We start from the raw sequence: 16,396 nt of genomic DNA on the forward strand, positions 1-16,396 counted from the left end.
TTTCTTTTTTAATTGAAGTATGTTATCAGGATATTCCTTGGAGGAACTCTGTGTTTCCCACTGTCTTGTTTTTCATTCTCTGTGTTTTTTATGTTGGAACATCTCAGGTTTTTAGTAACTGTATGAGATGTATGTCTAGGAGATTACTTAGGTAAGAACAATTTTTTCTTCAGTTTTTGTGAATTCATAATTTTCAATAATTTGGCCAAATATACAGTGTTTGATCCATATTTTTCCTCTATATCCTAATGTTACACAATATAATGGTGAAAATTTTTATGTCACTAAGATTTTCTGTCCCCTTAAGTGAATTAGAGTTTTCATTTTTGGCCTGATGATGGAAGGATAATATTCTTTCTTAAAAGTCTGATAGTTTCATTAAAGTATTTTGTTTGTTCTATACATTTGCTTTCTTCTATTCTAGAAAAATATCTATAATTATAGTTTTAAATGTTTGCTTTATTCCAAAGCCATTTCTTTTAATGTCTCATTCATTTTTCTCTCTCTGACTCAATCTGTTTCCCTGTTAACCTGTCTATTCCACCTGTGTCTGTTACTGCCTCTGAATCCTTTTACTATAATGTTTTCTTTTTCTCTTTTTTTCTCTACATCATTTATTTTTCTTACTATATTTTCAGATGGTCTTTTTAAAGTTGTGTAGTCTTTGCTTTTGAGATATGTTTCTTCTAATTCTTTTAGTAATCTATCCATTCTTAATTGGAGTCTTCATTCTTTTAAAAAATAAATAAAATACATTGAATTTTCAAGTCTTTTTTTTTTTTACCATAATTGATTTATATACTCTATACTTTTATCAGTAAATCTACATATATAAATTGAAATCATATACTAATAAAAATGAATCCAAACAGAAACTAGTTAATTACTTCCATAACATTCATGCCACTGTTCTACTCATGGGCATTATTGCAGTTCACGTGGTTCCTGGCTAGATAAGACTGTTGATGACTTTTTTTTTTCCTCCCAGAAGCTTCCATAATACTTTTCAATACTATTAAAGCTAGTCAGCAGGGAGTAAGTCAGTACCAACTTCATTTTTCCAAGGCCTGTAGCCAGTGTGTATGGTGTCTTCACACGTGTCTTACCATCAAGTTCTGTCAAGACATTATCCTGTATTATCTAGGGAGTCTCTTAGACAGCTTGAAGTCCAGTATCACATACCTGGCACTGAACTTCTCATTTGGCAACCTATAGACTCTGGGATAAGGATAGTCCCTGTATCAGATAACTGTAATTAAACTCTTTTAAATGAGAAATTACTACACACACGCATGCGTGCATGCACAGCCATACAATATTTATGATTTCTGTAATTCCTTTTTCATGTTAATTATCTCTCCCTAACCCTTCCTCTGCTCTAACCTCTCATCCCTCTCCCACCTAAACCTCCGGATTTCCCTGTTTCCCTTCATATCACCTGACTTCTTCCTTTCACCCTTAAGCCCCTCCTTTCATTGCCCCTTTTTGGTTTCCTGAATAGTACACATGCTTCAAATTAAACACACACACCTAAAGATTTGACACCAAGGTCCACATGTGATTGAGAACATGTGATATTTGTATCTCTGGGTCTGGGTTACTTCACTTAGTGAAATGTTTTCTGGCTCCATATGTTGACCTGCAAATTTAATTTTTTTAATAGCTAAATAAAATCCCTTTGTATATAGGTGCCACATTTTCACTCCATAGCAGTTGATGGACATATAGCCTTTTTCCATGTTCTAGCTGTAATGAATAAATATGTACATGGACAAGTTACTCAACTATACCTGAGCACATATATCCAGAGATTAGCTGTCTTGAAAAATGTTAAGTATGAATCTTCAAGGTAGACTTGACTGTACCTTTCAGATCTTGAGGATTTATTAGCTTCCTTATGATTATAAATTAGAAAAGTAGGATAGAATAATCATTTTAAGGTATATTTCTTAATATTTCTAGTTTGAGTTGAGACTGTGGCTCAGTTGGCAGATTGCTTTGTAGTCTTTACCAAAACTTGGGTACTTTCTCCTACACAATATAAACTGAGAGTGGTGATGCATACCTATAATCTCAGCCCTCAGAAGGTAGAGGCAGAAAGATCAAACATTGGTACAATCTTCAGTAAGATCATCTTTCACCACAAGACAGATTTGAGGCTGGCCTTGGATAAATGAGACCCTGTATCAAGCAAGTAAACAAAAACAAAGAAAAACTAATAGTAATACATGAATGGAAATTCTGGAAATAGTACAATTAAGTGAAGCTATTACTTAATTATTATTCTATGTCTCCCTTATGTTTACTAGGTAAATAATAATGAAATGGTAGCTTTACAACGAGAACCTAATAATCCTTATGATAAGAATGCTATTAAAGTAAATAATGTGAATGGAACTCAGGTTGGCCATTTAAAGAGAGATCTTGCAGCTGCCTTGGCCTATATCATGGACAACAAATTGGCACAAGTAGAAGGGTAATGTTGGCTTTAGAATTTGTTCTTAATAATTAGTTTTTAGTCCTCTTTGAATATGTTAGTATTTCCTGAGCCTCTAGAAATGTCATGGCATCAGTGTACTTTTAGATGTGTTCAGTTTTCTCCTCTGCTTTTCCTATATAACCATCAAACAGCTGTCGTCTCATTTTCCTATTACATTATTACCATGGAGAAAAAAAATGACATCGATTTATGTATTAGGAAGTATATCCTGTTTCTTGTCGTACCTAGCTTGAACTCATGGTAATCTTCCAGCTTCAGACTCTTCCTGTGTGCTGGAATGACAGGCATGCATTACCACAGGCACTTCATGATGGTGGGGTCTTGGCAGTACAATCAGGCCTTGAACTCCTAACCCTTTCTTAGCTCCCTGAGTATTGGAATTAGAGGTGTGCACTAACATGATTATTAGTTTTATTTCCTTTTCAGTTTTTCAAATTTGCTTAAATAATCCCTTCTTGTTTTATAGTTCTATGTTTGAGTGGTATATTTAACATTTAGAATTAGCTTAAAAATAACTTTCATTTTCTCATGTTTTCCCCTTATTATAATAGGGTAGTGCCTTTTGGTGCAAGTAATACTTTTACAATGCCTCTTCATATGACTTTTTGGGGAAAAGAAGAAAATAGAAAAGTGGTTTTAGACCAGTTGAAGAAACATGGATTGAAATTGAGTCCCCCACCAAAAAGTAAGTTTGATATTGTAAGATGCAAGGATTGTAAAGTAATTAGTCTCTTTGAGTTTGATTGGCCAAACTAATATGTGAAAAATGCTCCAAGTTATAACTTTTTTCCCCTTTTGGTAATCTTTTGAAGAGATTGCTGACTTTTCCTTTCATATTTCTATTGAAATACAGTTATGTGTCATTTAACAGCAGGACAGTATCATTCTGATTTCATCATTGTGTAACCATCATAGCCTATTCATACAAAATAAAATAGTTAATCTTATGGGCCCACCATTATATGTCCAAATGTAAAGCTATATGTTTGTATCTGTAGATTAATCCACACACAAAAATATACAAGGAGAGTCAATGTACCCTGTTTAATTTTCCCTAATGTCAATGTAATTCTTCATTTTAAACATTTGTTTTTATAAGTTTTAGGCAGGAAGAATAGGTCAATAGGGAATGAAAAAGAATTTGAGGGCTGGAGTGATGACTCAGAATTTAAGAGCTCTGGCTGCTCTTCTAAAGATCCTGAGTTCAGTTCCCAGCAACCACATGGTGGCTCACAACTATCTACAATGAGATTTGATGCCCTTTTCTAGCATGTAGGAAGGAACTGTATACAAAATGATAAATAAATATTTTTAAAAAATGTTTGGTTGGAATTTGTTCAAATACTATGTGGTTATTTCAATAATGTGAGGATTTTGAAGGGGATGATTTAGTATTTAGCTTTAACATATGTTTACATCTTGGGATATAGTTCAGTGGCAAAACACTTATATGCATTGTTTTGTTTCATTTTCTATGTTCTTTACAATTCTGGGAACTATCCATGCTAGGCAAGCCCTCTGTCACTGAGCTACACTCCCAGGTCTGTGGGAAATTTTAATATTGTTTGTTATTTTTGTTATTTCCGTTTGAACACGATAGCTTTAGGAGTAAGTTTGGAGAATGGTTGGGGCTCTGGAAAAGCTGGGCCAAGCTATAGTACGCCAGTTCATGTTCCAGTACAGATGACAGCTGAACAGGTAAGCTTTTTATTGTTGTTTGTTTTTTCTTAAGTCCGCATCTCATGTAGGTTTACCTCAAATCACTATGTAATTGAGACTGGCCTTGAACTTCTAGTCTTCCTGCTCTGACTCTTACATACTGGAATTAAAAATGTTTGTCACCATACTTGCCTCAGTTTTGCTTTTATTTTATATTGTAATTTAAATTTTTAGTGATAAAACCTGCTGTTTACAAGAACAGGGTAAATAGTTGTGTGCTAGTCTTAGTGTTTTTTAGGTATATTGTTAAAATTATGATGAAAACTATTAGAGAAAAAAATTGAATGTAGATACTCATTTGCAAACATAATTTAAAAAATAGTGATAAGGAGCACAGTCATCTCGTTTAATTCAGAGAAACTGGAAGCCTCCAGTCTCTTATATAAAATAGCGTTTTTAAATAGAATCACTGCACATCCTTATATTTTTAAAGTTTCTAAATTAATTATAGTATCTGCTATAAGTATAAAAGATATATAGTAGTGGTTGTGTAGGTTGGGGTGGGTGGCCTGCCTTCTGGTAATCCGGTGGAAAGGTGTCCACAACTCCAAGAACTGGGAAGGAAGGTATCCCAGCCCTGAGGTGGGACAGTGTTCCAAGGTTATCCTGAGGCAGGGGAGCCCAGGAACCTCATAGCTGTGGGGTGGGACAGTGTTCTAAGGGTACTCTGAGGCACAGGAGCCCAGGAACCTCACAGCTCTGAGTAGAGACCTCCTCAACAGAGGTGATGCATCTCCCAGGTAAGGGTTGCCCCTAAACACTGAGGAACTCAGGGGCCTTGGAGCCTGAGTTCCACTTCTTCGTTTTTCTCTTCTTCCTCCTATTCTTTTTCCATCAAGAGAGTCACAGCAGGCAGTAAATCTATTAAAAGAGATTGGAGAGATGAATCCAGGAGAGGAGGCATGAATCCAGGAGTGGCTGTGTCTGCGCTTGGGAGAAGACAGCAGAGAACTGGGTAGACAAAGCATTTAGGTAGGGTTTCTTAGGGGGTGGAGATTTCTGGGACAGGGATTTCCAGAGTGTGGATTGGTGAGATTTCAAGTTTGAGTTGGGAGAAGCTCAGGGATTGGAGGGGTTTTGTCCAGACTTCTCATCCCAAATTAGCATTGTCTGGGATGTGTCCTACTGAGGGGCTGGAAATGGCAGTTACAGAGGTCTCAGGTTGGGGTAGGGCGTGACCTGGGCTGGGCTACTGCAGCTTTCTCAGGCAGAGGTCTAGCCACTTTTCTGACCTGAAGGGTAATAAAGTTTACAGTGTGTCCGAAACTTAACAAAAAGTCCATTGGGAAGGCAGTTCGCTGAAGCAGGAAAGGTTGTCTTCATCATGGACAGCTCCCGTGGTGGTGGCGGGAAGATTTCTGAGGCAGGAAAGGTGTCTGGTTTTCATAGAGCAATTGTCTGAACTGGGAATAGTCACCATGGACAGCTGATAGCTTAGCCATTTTGTGTCTCCACAGCCCCAGGGCAGGAAGAATGGGCTGACTGCCCTGAAGCAAGAAAGAAGGCTGGCAGTGAGCAATTTTAAATTTTAGTGGCTTGCTGCTCATAACTCTTAGGGGTTGTGATACATTGGTCTCCTCACAGCTGGGTGAAGGTATCCTGTCACAGGTGAGGGTGAGGGAATTGGGAAGACAGCTTGGAGGTGGGCTGTTGTGGCTTGGGGATGGACTGCCAGGGCTTTGGGGCAGACTACTGTTGCTGCCCTGGGCAGGAGGGGCGTGGGATGGTGTTAGGCTCAGCTCTGGTTTTCTCCACTGTGAAGGTGGCCATGGCCAAGGCAGCAGAATATTGAGGCTCTGGGCCATCTCTGCTGAGCAGCCTTGATGAGCAGAGCCGCATGGCCATGGTGCCGGCAGCAGCAGCAGCAGCAGCAACAGCAGCAACAGCAGCAACAGGGACAGTAGAGTAATCTCTACATGAGTATGCCTCTATGTGTGAGTGTGTGTGTGTGCATCTATCTCCACAGTGGGTCCTTGTTCTGGTCCCTACTGCAGCCCCTACAGTAATTATACTGTATTTTTTAAGGAACCATGACAAGGGAAATGTATATATATATAGGCTCAGTATAGACATAACCATTGTGTGACTATATTTTTGTTTAGTTAGATCTATGAAAAGAAGGGAGGATTCATGTACAATTATATATATATAAAATAATGAATATGGCTATATCTGTAATTTTTTTATTTGAAAATTACAGAATGTCCAAAGTAGTAATAAAAAACACGAATGTGAAAACTATTCTCTCTTTTCAGTAAGGATGTAAATATAATCTTAAAAACTTAACTTAAAATTTTTGGTATTATTCTTTCTAATTTTGCCTAAATTGTAGTCCAGTAATTAATCCAGTTGTTATATCAAGGTACTCTGGAAAAAAAAATAGTGTTTGTTAATGTTAATATACATTATTTAGACAATAACATTAAGACATTTTATGAGTGTATCATTTTAGCCAATATCATTAAAGGATTTTATATCCTTTTATCCACTAGTGGTATTCTTTTTGTTTCCCAATTGTAGGTTTCCCTACATGTTGAAAGGACATGAGCCTATGCCTTGTGGGCAAGCTGTAGGCCACCTCTATTAAGCAGTCGTGATGTCTTTCTCTATATTTATACGTGAATTTGCAAAAGAAATTATAATATGTAAAGTATAAGTTGCTTTAAAACTGAACCAGATCAGTTTTAATGATCAATTAAATTAGCCTAATAACGAAATTGTCCTATTAGCCTAACATTTTGTAGAACAGTAAGTTAGAAGTGTCTAATAAGTTTCCCAAAATAGTTTCAGTGCTAATGAGATCTAATGGTGGAAAGAACCTTGGCCATATAATTTATTTCATGTTCTTGATTTTATGAACGTAAGACACAGGCCATAGCTCTCCGACTAAACATTCAGGATCATTTGAGATAGGACTATGACTGGCACCTTGGAGCTTCACCACTGTCCTTTCAGTAGCATTAGGATTGGGCCTTCTCAATGCTTTGGTCAGTGCTCTTATAGCAGGCTATTTCCCTGGTTCTTTTTAACTCTTATATTTAACTCTGAAATGAGTATTTTTACTTATATAGAAAAGTCACCTTATACTGTTTTTCAAAGAGTAGTTTAGTATCTCAGGTACTTATTATATGCATTTGACTTGTTCAGTGAAATGATTTGAAATCTATGACTAACATGTAATTTCACTTTAATTGGTTTGTTCAATATTTATTTTTTAATTGTAGCTCAAAACAGAATTTGACAAATTATTTGAAGATTTAAAAGAAGATGATAAAACTAATGAAATGGAACCATCTGAGGTATTGAACCTATATATTTAAAAAATTATTGCTGTATATGTTGTATAAAGTTTTATAAAGACATTTCTTATTATTCGTTTATTGATGGGCACCTAGGCTAATTGTCTGCTGCTGATGGTGCTGTTTTAATGCCACATTAAACTTGAAAGAGCAGGTGTCTTTATAGTTTACTTACTCGTAGTCCTGTGAGAATATTCCCAGGATAATATAGCTGGATTCTATGGTAGTTGTACTGATAGTTTTCTAGGAACCTTCATATTGATTTCTGTAGTGTTGCACTAGCTTACACTTCCACTAACGTATAAGAGTTGTCTCTCTCCTGAGTGCTTGTGAGCATTTTCTGCTTATTTTTAAAATGACAGTTATTCTCACTAAGGTGAGGTGGATTCTAGTGCAGTTTTGAGCTGCAGGTCCCTGGTTGCTAAGGACATTGAACACACTGTCACATATCTTTTGACTATCTCTATTTTGTCTTTTGAGAAATGTCTGTTTTCTTCATTTACTCATTTACTAAGAGATAAGTCCTTTCAAAAAAGTATTCCAAAAACTCAAGAAATAATTTCTGGAACTGACCAATGGTATTGCATAATATTAAAGAGCTTCTGCGTGGAAATGGAAGCAGTTAATGGACTGCAAAGATACTTCATAACATTGGAGAGATCTCTGCCACCTCCATGTCTGTGTCGGGGTTGATATCAAGAAAAATTTAATGAACTAAAATTCCTGGCCTGTGGGACATTTCAAACCAGGGACCACCTGAAAAGGGGGGTGCAAATTGAAGAGAAAAGAACAGAGCCACACAGGGATATGAAAGCGAAGATGAAATGTCCGATCAAGGCTTCTGCTTTATTACAAGGGTGTAAACTGTACATACTAAAAACACACCAGGTTTCTTATTATAAGCTGCCTCCTATAGTCTCCTAGGCAGGCAGAAAAGGCACAGCAAAGCTCCTCCTCCAAAGGATCAGCATCTTAAGCAACACAAAGGATCATCTCAGCAGGGGTCGACAGCTCAAAGATCAGCCTAAGGACTGGCTTCTGCTCAGCTAAGCCACAGCACAGAAAATATGGCCTCTGACAGTAAAAAATGTAAACCAATGTTTTAAATGTAAAGCTTCAGCATTAACTGTCTTGGTAATTTGTACATTCATACTGTTACAGTTTAACTCTTTTAGGTTCTGCATATGAAAAGAGAAAAGACTGACTATATTTCTCTTTATGATGTTGTATTTGTAGGCTATTGAAACACCATTGCTTCCTCACCAAAAACAAGCTCTAGCTTGGATGATTTCACGAGAGAACAGCAAAGAACTTCCACCATTCTGGGAACAGCGAAATGACTTATATTATAACACAATAACAAATTTTTCTGAGAAGGAACGACCAGAAAATGTCCATGGAGGGATTTTAGCTGATGATATGGGTTTGGTAATTTTGTTTTTCTATAGTTAGAAAAATCTTACTTTACAATTATGATTTTGTAGAAAAAAAATTTAACACGAAACATAGGTGCTAGCTTAGGACTAGATTTTGCTTTCAATTTAGATAGAAAGTATATTTTTCCTTTAAAAATGGGGTTTTCTAGGAAACAGATAGATGAAATAAACAACAAAGGATAGTTAAATATGAGTAACAAAATATATCAATATTAATGAGTATATAAGCATATATTCCCATTTTTCTTTACTTACTGGAATTCAGGGCAACCTATCTGTCTTTCCTAGGGTTTTTAAAAAGTCAGTGATAGTGAGTTCAGTCCCCATCATTGCAAAAAAAAAAAAAAAGTAGAAAGGAAAGTAAGACCCAATTACATCCAACTGGGGAGCCTGAACCTCATTTTCTGCTTTAAGAAAGAAGTTTTTTGATAGTAGCAGTAATGTTGACAACAAGAGAGAAGCAATAGTCTAACCCATATTACTATACTGGCCTATTTGTTAATTGCTATGCTTCTGCTACAGACCTGCTTGCCAAAGAGAGGCATCCTAAGATACCTGGAGCAAAACCAGAGGATGAAAACATTTTCACGGTTCTGCTTGATGATCCTATAGACTTTGAGGTTATCTAGTTGGAAGTGTCCTAACTAGCTAAGCTAGGACAAGGTGGCTGTTCCTTCCTGTAGGTTCCCTTACTACTAGAATATGGACACTGGCCTCCTATCATGGCTCTCTGTATAACTTCAACTTCAGTGTTACTAGGTCTGCAGAGGTTAGAAACAGTAATGGAGTAAATGAAAAGTTTGACCAGAGTAATGAAAAGTCAGGCAGGAGCCATGAGAAGTCACATGCTAGCCACCAGAAACAAGACAGATGTGGTGACAACAAATTAGACTGGACCATAACAAGTTCAGAATGTGGCTGTAATAAAATAGACCGTAAGAGTGGGACAGGGAATGGGCTAAGAACCAATAGGCCTGATCAGATTGACATGGGAAGAGGACAGAAAAAAGTGCTGTTATCTCCAAGAACAGTCTTCTTAGTGCAAAACAAGAAAATGGTAAGCTAAAGAGATGGAGTTAGACCTGTTGTTCAGCTCATACTCAGGTGCTCCGCAGACGTCCCAAGTAGAGTGAGGACATGATGGGCAATGACATTGACATGACTGTAGCTAGGTCACTCTTTAGTAGTATCCATCCCCATTTCCAGGGGCTATACTCTTGTTAATGCTAAGATTCACTAATTAGAATCAAATAGTAGGAGCAAATCTTGAGTCCCCAGACCTCTGGTTCTTTTGTTCTGCCCCCTTTCCTTTGTTCCTTTTCCCTATCTTGGGATTCAGCCATGTTAGGAATGTGTCCTGCATACTGGCCTACACCTCTGTCTGACTCCTCTTGGTATCTTTAGTAACAGCTTTTCTATGGGAGAAAACAGGACAGTATTATTTGAAATCATATTTTAGCACAAATAATGGGTATGCAATATGGTAGACATTTGTGATTGGTTATCATTGCCATTCCTGTGGGTTTGGTCATAGAGCTGTCACATGGAGCTCTACAAAATTTACATATTAGTCATTATATTAAATAGTTTTTAAATATTGAAAAGGAACAATAGTCAAAAAAAGAAAAGAAAAAGAAAAAAATGAACTTGTGTAGGTACCACATTTTAAAGACAATTTTAAACAATAGCAGCATTTATGAGAATGCTGTCACTGGTTAGTTTTCAGGTTGTTTTGATGCTTAGGTGAAAAAAAATGGTAGCTGAACTGTCATATTGTTACTTTATTTGATATGTTGGGATTGTATTGATTTTTCCTTCAGATACTATAAATACTATTGTACTATTAGTTGCTTTTTCATATCACTGTGTATCATATCTGACTTTAGGAAGAAATATTTATTTTTAGACTTTCAGTTCTGGGAGATATGGTCCATCATGGAGGAGATACAGGGGCAGAGATTTAAGTGATGGTCACATTGTGCCTGTGTTCAAGAGTCAGAGAGAAATTGATGCTGATCATCAACCCCAGTCTATAGAATGGTGTCACATAGTTAAGAGTAGTTCATCCTACCTCATTAACCGCGTCTAGAAACTTCATTACAGACATATCTCAGAGGATTGTCTCTCCAGAGATTGTAGTTCCTGTCAGGTTGACAGTATTAATGTCACAAGTATTTAAAAAAATTTAAAGATAATTTTAGATATCTTTGATAAAATACTAAAGTCCAAGAATGTATTCATTAAAGGTACTAAACACTAGGCAATGATACTGAACTTAATTATTTACTATAATTAATATCTATCCATGCACATTGTACATTGAATGTTTCACCTATAAGTGATTTTATGATCAGGCTTGCTTATTGGGAAGTTGTAGATCTGTCACATAGAATTTCATCATACAGTGTTGAAACCTTATAATCTAACTTTACCACTAAACTTATGAGAAACATGGTTATAGTTTTGGCAGTTGCTTTAGTCATACTATAATATGCATGTTTTGTAACTTTTGATTGAAAATAGATATTAACCCTGACAACAAATATCCTTTTGTTTTCCTTAATGACAATGCCCTAGACCTTACATTGGTTACTTTAAAGAAAATTCATCCTAGACAGTCATTAACAATGACTGTTGCTAATTTATTTTTACTTGAAGTAAAAATAGTGTATGAGTGCATGTACATATGTAAGTAACAATGATTAATGGGAAAAGAGACCATGAATTTGAAAGAGCAAAGGGGGCAAGGAGGGGAGTGGTTACGGGAGGGTTTGGAGGGAGATGATGATATGATTATAATCTAAAAAAAAGGCAGAGATGGGTGTTACAATGCCTGAGGACTGATAGAAAAATATTTCTCTGGCATCCATACATATTTATACTCACATATGCACCTATACACATACAAATAATTTTGATCTTATATTCCTGAAAGGGTATGAAAAAACCAGTCTTTGGGGCCTGCTTTAACATTGCTAGTTTTATTTCTGTATTACTGTGAATCCTACTATTGAAAATAATTAAAATGTCTTCATATACATGTTAGAATTTCTAATTATTTTAAATCAGCTCTGAGGTTCATTGGAACTAGGTGTTAATGTTAGTTTCATTAGGAACTTATAATAAAGTATAAGAAAAAAATTCTTAACTAACTGAAATATTTACTTAACAGTTGTATTATTTATTAATCATTCATGCTGTGGATTTGACTGATAGCATTTTATTAATTTAGGGTTTGCTTTAAAATGTATTCTAAATGGGTTTTATAATCTGACCATTTGTCTTTTAAAAATATTTTAAAGGGCAAAACTCTTACTGCCATTGCTGTAATTCTTACGAACTTTGAGGATGGCAGGCCTCTTCTTGGTAAAAGAGGCAAGAAGAATCAGCCAAGAAAGGTAAAGTAAGAGTGTGTTCTGTGAACTTCTATAGAACTTTCTATCTCACTCAAAATAATTGACAAATAACCAGTAAAAGCTGATCTTTTTGAAATATGATTAATGTTTTTAACCAGTATTTATAATGGTGCTTATAAAAGTATAAATACCAAGTTTTGTTATGTTGCATGTTTTTAATCTCAGTACTCAAGGGGCAGAAATGGGTGGATCACTGAGTTTGAGGCCACTCTGGTCTTCACAATAAGTTCTAAGCCAGTCAGGGCTACAAAATAAGACAGGAAGACCCTATTTCAAAACAACAACTACTACAACAAAAACAAATTTAAAAAAAATCCCAGAAAACATAAGTAAGAAACAAAAAGAATGTAAGTGCCATATCTGTCCTAGTTATTGTTCTATTCCTGTGAAGATCACCATGTCCAAGGACCAAGGTAACATAAAAAACAGCAACTAATTAGTAGAGAGTTAGGCCATCATCGTCATGGTGGGGAAGATGGCTGTAGGCATGGCAGTAAAGCAGTAGCTGAGTTAGGAAACAGCACAGAGATGCTCTTTATGTTTTAATTTTCATGAACTCTGCTTTGTTTTGACCTGTTTATTGATACATTAAAAAAAATCTTTTACTTTCATCGAGACTTAAATTAATTTAGTTTTGTGTTTGTTTTTGGCTTTGGGTTTATTTGTTTGTTTTTTCTATAAATACTCCTGCTGTTTCTTGTCAGCTTTGGGAATTCCAGAAAACAGAGTATGGAAATAGCAGCCTAATGGTAGATACATTTTTTTTTTTTTTTTTACTGAACAGCGTATCATGTTTTAAAATTTTAGTGTGGCAGTTTTTTATTCTAGCATAAATATCACCTCACAGTAATGTAATTTAAATGTTTCTTTTGTGTGTATTCATTTGGAAAGATAAGAACTAGTTGTCAGTGTGGTAGTTTTTTGTTGTTGTTTTGTTTTGTTTTAGTATAGTGGGAGATTACATTCATTGTTGTTTTCTAATATTTTAAGTAAATGTCAGCATGTATAGCTGTTTTTAAAAAATGTATACAAGATCCTTTCTACTTCCCTACCATCCAACTCTCTCTCTCTCTCTCTCTCTCTCTCTCTCTCTCTCTCTCTCTCTTTGGTTTTTTGAGACAGGGTCTCTCTGTATTAGCCTTGGCTGTCCTGGACTCACTTTGTAGACCAGGCTGGCCTTGAACTCACAGCAATCCACCTGCCTCTGCCTCCCGAGTGCTGGGATTAAAGGCGTGTGCCACCATGCCTGGCCATGTTCTTTTTCTTAAAAGAAAACAAAAAAACATAATAAAAGGGGATGGGCATGGGGGTGGTGTAAGGGGAAAAACCTAAAAAGAAAAAGCTGCCTTAACAACACACTAAAAAAAGCTCATAAAAACATGGAATTCGTTTTGTGTTGGCCAACTACTTCTGATCATGGGGTCTGTCCTCCAGTATGGTTTATATACCCAGTATCACTTTATTGGAGGAAACTGATTTTCTCTTTCCCCACAGTTGCAAATAGCTTCTTGTGTAGGGTTGAGACTTTGTGCCTATTGCTCTTCCCCATGCTGGGGTTTTTGTCTGCCTTGAGCTTGCATTGCATAGGTGTTATGTGTACAGCCACAGTCTCTGTGAGTTTGTATGTGCTGTGGTCCTGTTGTGCCTAGAAAGTGGTGTTTTCTTGGGGGTCATCTGGCTCTTAAAATAGTTCTGTCTACTCTTCTGAGTAGATCCTTAGCCTTGAGGGAGAGAGATTTGATAAAGATATCCCATTTGGGGCTGAATCCTCCATTTTCTGTATGTTTCTGTAGTTTTGTATCTGATTATTACCACCTACTACAAGAGGAAGCCTCTCTAATGAGACTTGAAAATGAGTGTAAAAATCTATGGCTGTAAAAATATGTCACTAAGACTTGTTTTATTGTTGTGTTCATTTAGCAGCATAATCGTAGCAGGTTTTCTTCTAGTCCCATGAACTATCTAGTCTTAGTTTCTGGGCCATTTTAGCAATGCCAGGTATGAATTCTGTCTTATGGAGTGGGCCTGAAATCCAATATTAAAAAGTAGTTGGTTACTATAACAAAATCTGTGTCATCATAATACTCGTATAGTATATCTTGGTGTGTGTCCTTATAGTAGGTTGCAGAGTTCGTAGCTTGATGATAGTGATCTCTGCTTAGTAGGAATGAAGCTTCTCCTAATTTTCATTTTTTTTAGATACCAGTGAAAACACTTTAAATCAGTTTGTATATTTTTTTTTACCATTTTTACCTCATTATTGTTGCTCCAAAATCTGGTAGTGTTTTAAAAGTAGTCTTCATTATATAAAGTAAAGCAATATAAGACAATATGTATCTTAACATCATTTAAAATTGATATCCATTTAAAAAATACCTTTTTACATAGGAATATAAGGATGAGACCATTAAACACAGAGAAAATAATATGAACAAAAAGGCAGATGGACACACAGGTAAGTTTTAGTTGTGAATATGGTCTGACCACTTCATGGATTTTTTTTCACCTTGGATAATTCTATTTTCGGTTTTGTAATATACAAAAATTTAGGATTGTTTTTATAAAGAACCTTGTGAGGATTAGTAATCAGGAAAGGTTTTGTCAAAACAATTTGATTGGTTATTAGTATATCAGTTAGAAAAGTTAGGGGAAAAATGTTTTTCATTGAGAAAAAGATTTATTTAAAAAACAATAGATGTCCTCTGAGAGATTCCACCTAGCTGGGGATTGGGACAGATGCTGGGACTCCCTGGTGGACTCTGGGTGGAACACTGAGAGTGGTATGAAAGAATGGGGGCGATGGAAGGACACAGAGGGTTCAGGAGCCCCACAAGGAGACAATCAAGGCTAGCGGATCTGAACCCAAGGGGCCCTGCACAAACTGTTGCACCAACCATGAACAGTGTATACAGTGAACTTAGACCTTCTATTCAGGTATAATGGACAGCTCATTCTCCATGGTTGTGGAGGGAGGAGGGACTACCTGTGACATGAATTCTGGTCCCACCCTATTTGATTACTTCCCCTTGGTGTGGAGGCCCTGCAGGTGGCGCACACACTGAGGAAGGGGAAGCAGGTTATCTAGAAGAGGCCTGATAGGCTGTGGTTTATATGGTGGGGGAGGAGGTCTCCTTCTGTCAGAGGTCTAAGGGAGGGAAATAGGGTGGAATAGGAGGCAAGGTAGGAACTGGAAGACACAAGTGAGGGGATGACATTTGGGATATAATCTGAATAAATTATAATAAAAAATTTTAAAGAAAAAAAGTAATGTTCTGTTTTAGAACTTCATTGTATTTACAGTGAAGTTTGCTTAGTTAAAAGCAAACAAACCTAGAAAGATAAATTAAAACCAACTCTGAAGTAAAAAAGGGAAGAGACCTGTGATTTTAGCAGTCATGAGTGTTATACTTTAATTTCTGAAGCCAGGTTGCAGCAGAGCAAGGCTGATGGTATCATAAATGAGTGTATGAAGAACAGTTAGTAAGACTGGGGTAGCAGTGAGGACTAGAAAACATTCTGAGAGTAGAATTGAGTGTCTTTTTTTTTTTCCTCTTTTTAATGGTAGGAAGATATTTGGATATAGGGGTGAGAATAATTGTTAAATTTGTGGGAGAAAATGAGAATTTAAGCATAACTATGTAAGTCAATGTTCTTAATGAATGCATAGCAAGTGGTGGTTGGGGGAGGTAGGAAAAATAGCCTATACTAGATTTTAATAAAGTTCTCTGGGAAGAAAAATTAGTTTGAATTTAGGGCAGGACTAGTGTATTGCAAGCCTGGGAGGAGGACTAAATAGTGGTAAGAAAGATTGCTTGTTGACAACTAATATTTGGAAATACAGATTTATAACCATCTATCAGGACTGTCTGTCTACCCTCCGTGTGTGTGTGTGTGTGTGTGTGTGTGTGTGTGTGTGTGTGTGTGTGTGTGTGTGTGCGCGATACAGAAGTAAATTCAGCTTTGGATAGTGACTCTTGGAAAAACACATTTATTGGCTCATTAAAAACTGAAGGTAGTTCCCAATGG

The 16,396-nt window shown here is 36.4% G+C and overlaps 1 protein-coding gene across 3 annotated transcripts in view; it reads left to right on the top strand.

Moving 5' to 3' along the window:
• The window catches only part of HLTF (helicase like transcription factor), a 71,876-nt gene that overhangs the window by 9,152 nt on the left and 46,328 nt on the right, over nt 1-16,396 (top strand). For 2 of the 3 annotated variants that reach the window (XM_084768476.1, XM_084768475.1), the window contains exons 3-9: nt 2,310-2,476; nt 3,052-3,185; nt 4,101-4,198; nt 7,444-7,518; nt 8,755-8,946; nt 12,257-12,352; nt 14,759-14,825. In XM_084768476.1, coding sequence (XP_084624602.1) covers nt 2,310-2,476; nt 3,052-3,185; nt 4,101-4,198; nt 7,444-7,518; nt 8,755-8,946; nt 12,257-12,352; nt 14,759-14,825 — 829 coding nt within the window. The remainder of the gene's footprint in view (nt 1-2,309; nt 2,477-3,051; nt 3,186-4,100; nt 4,199-7,443; nt 7,519-8,754; nt 8,947-12,256; nt 12,353-14,758; nt 14,826-16,396) is intronic. The other variant, XM_084768477.1, reaches the window with a different exon arrangement.

Source organism: Acomys minous (assembly GCF_964271855.1).
Source record: "Acomys minous genome assembly, chromosome: 19".
NCBI lineage: Eukaryota > Metazoa > Chordata > Mammalia > Rodentia > Muridae > Acomys > Acomys minous.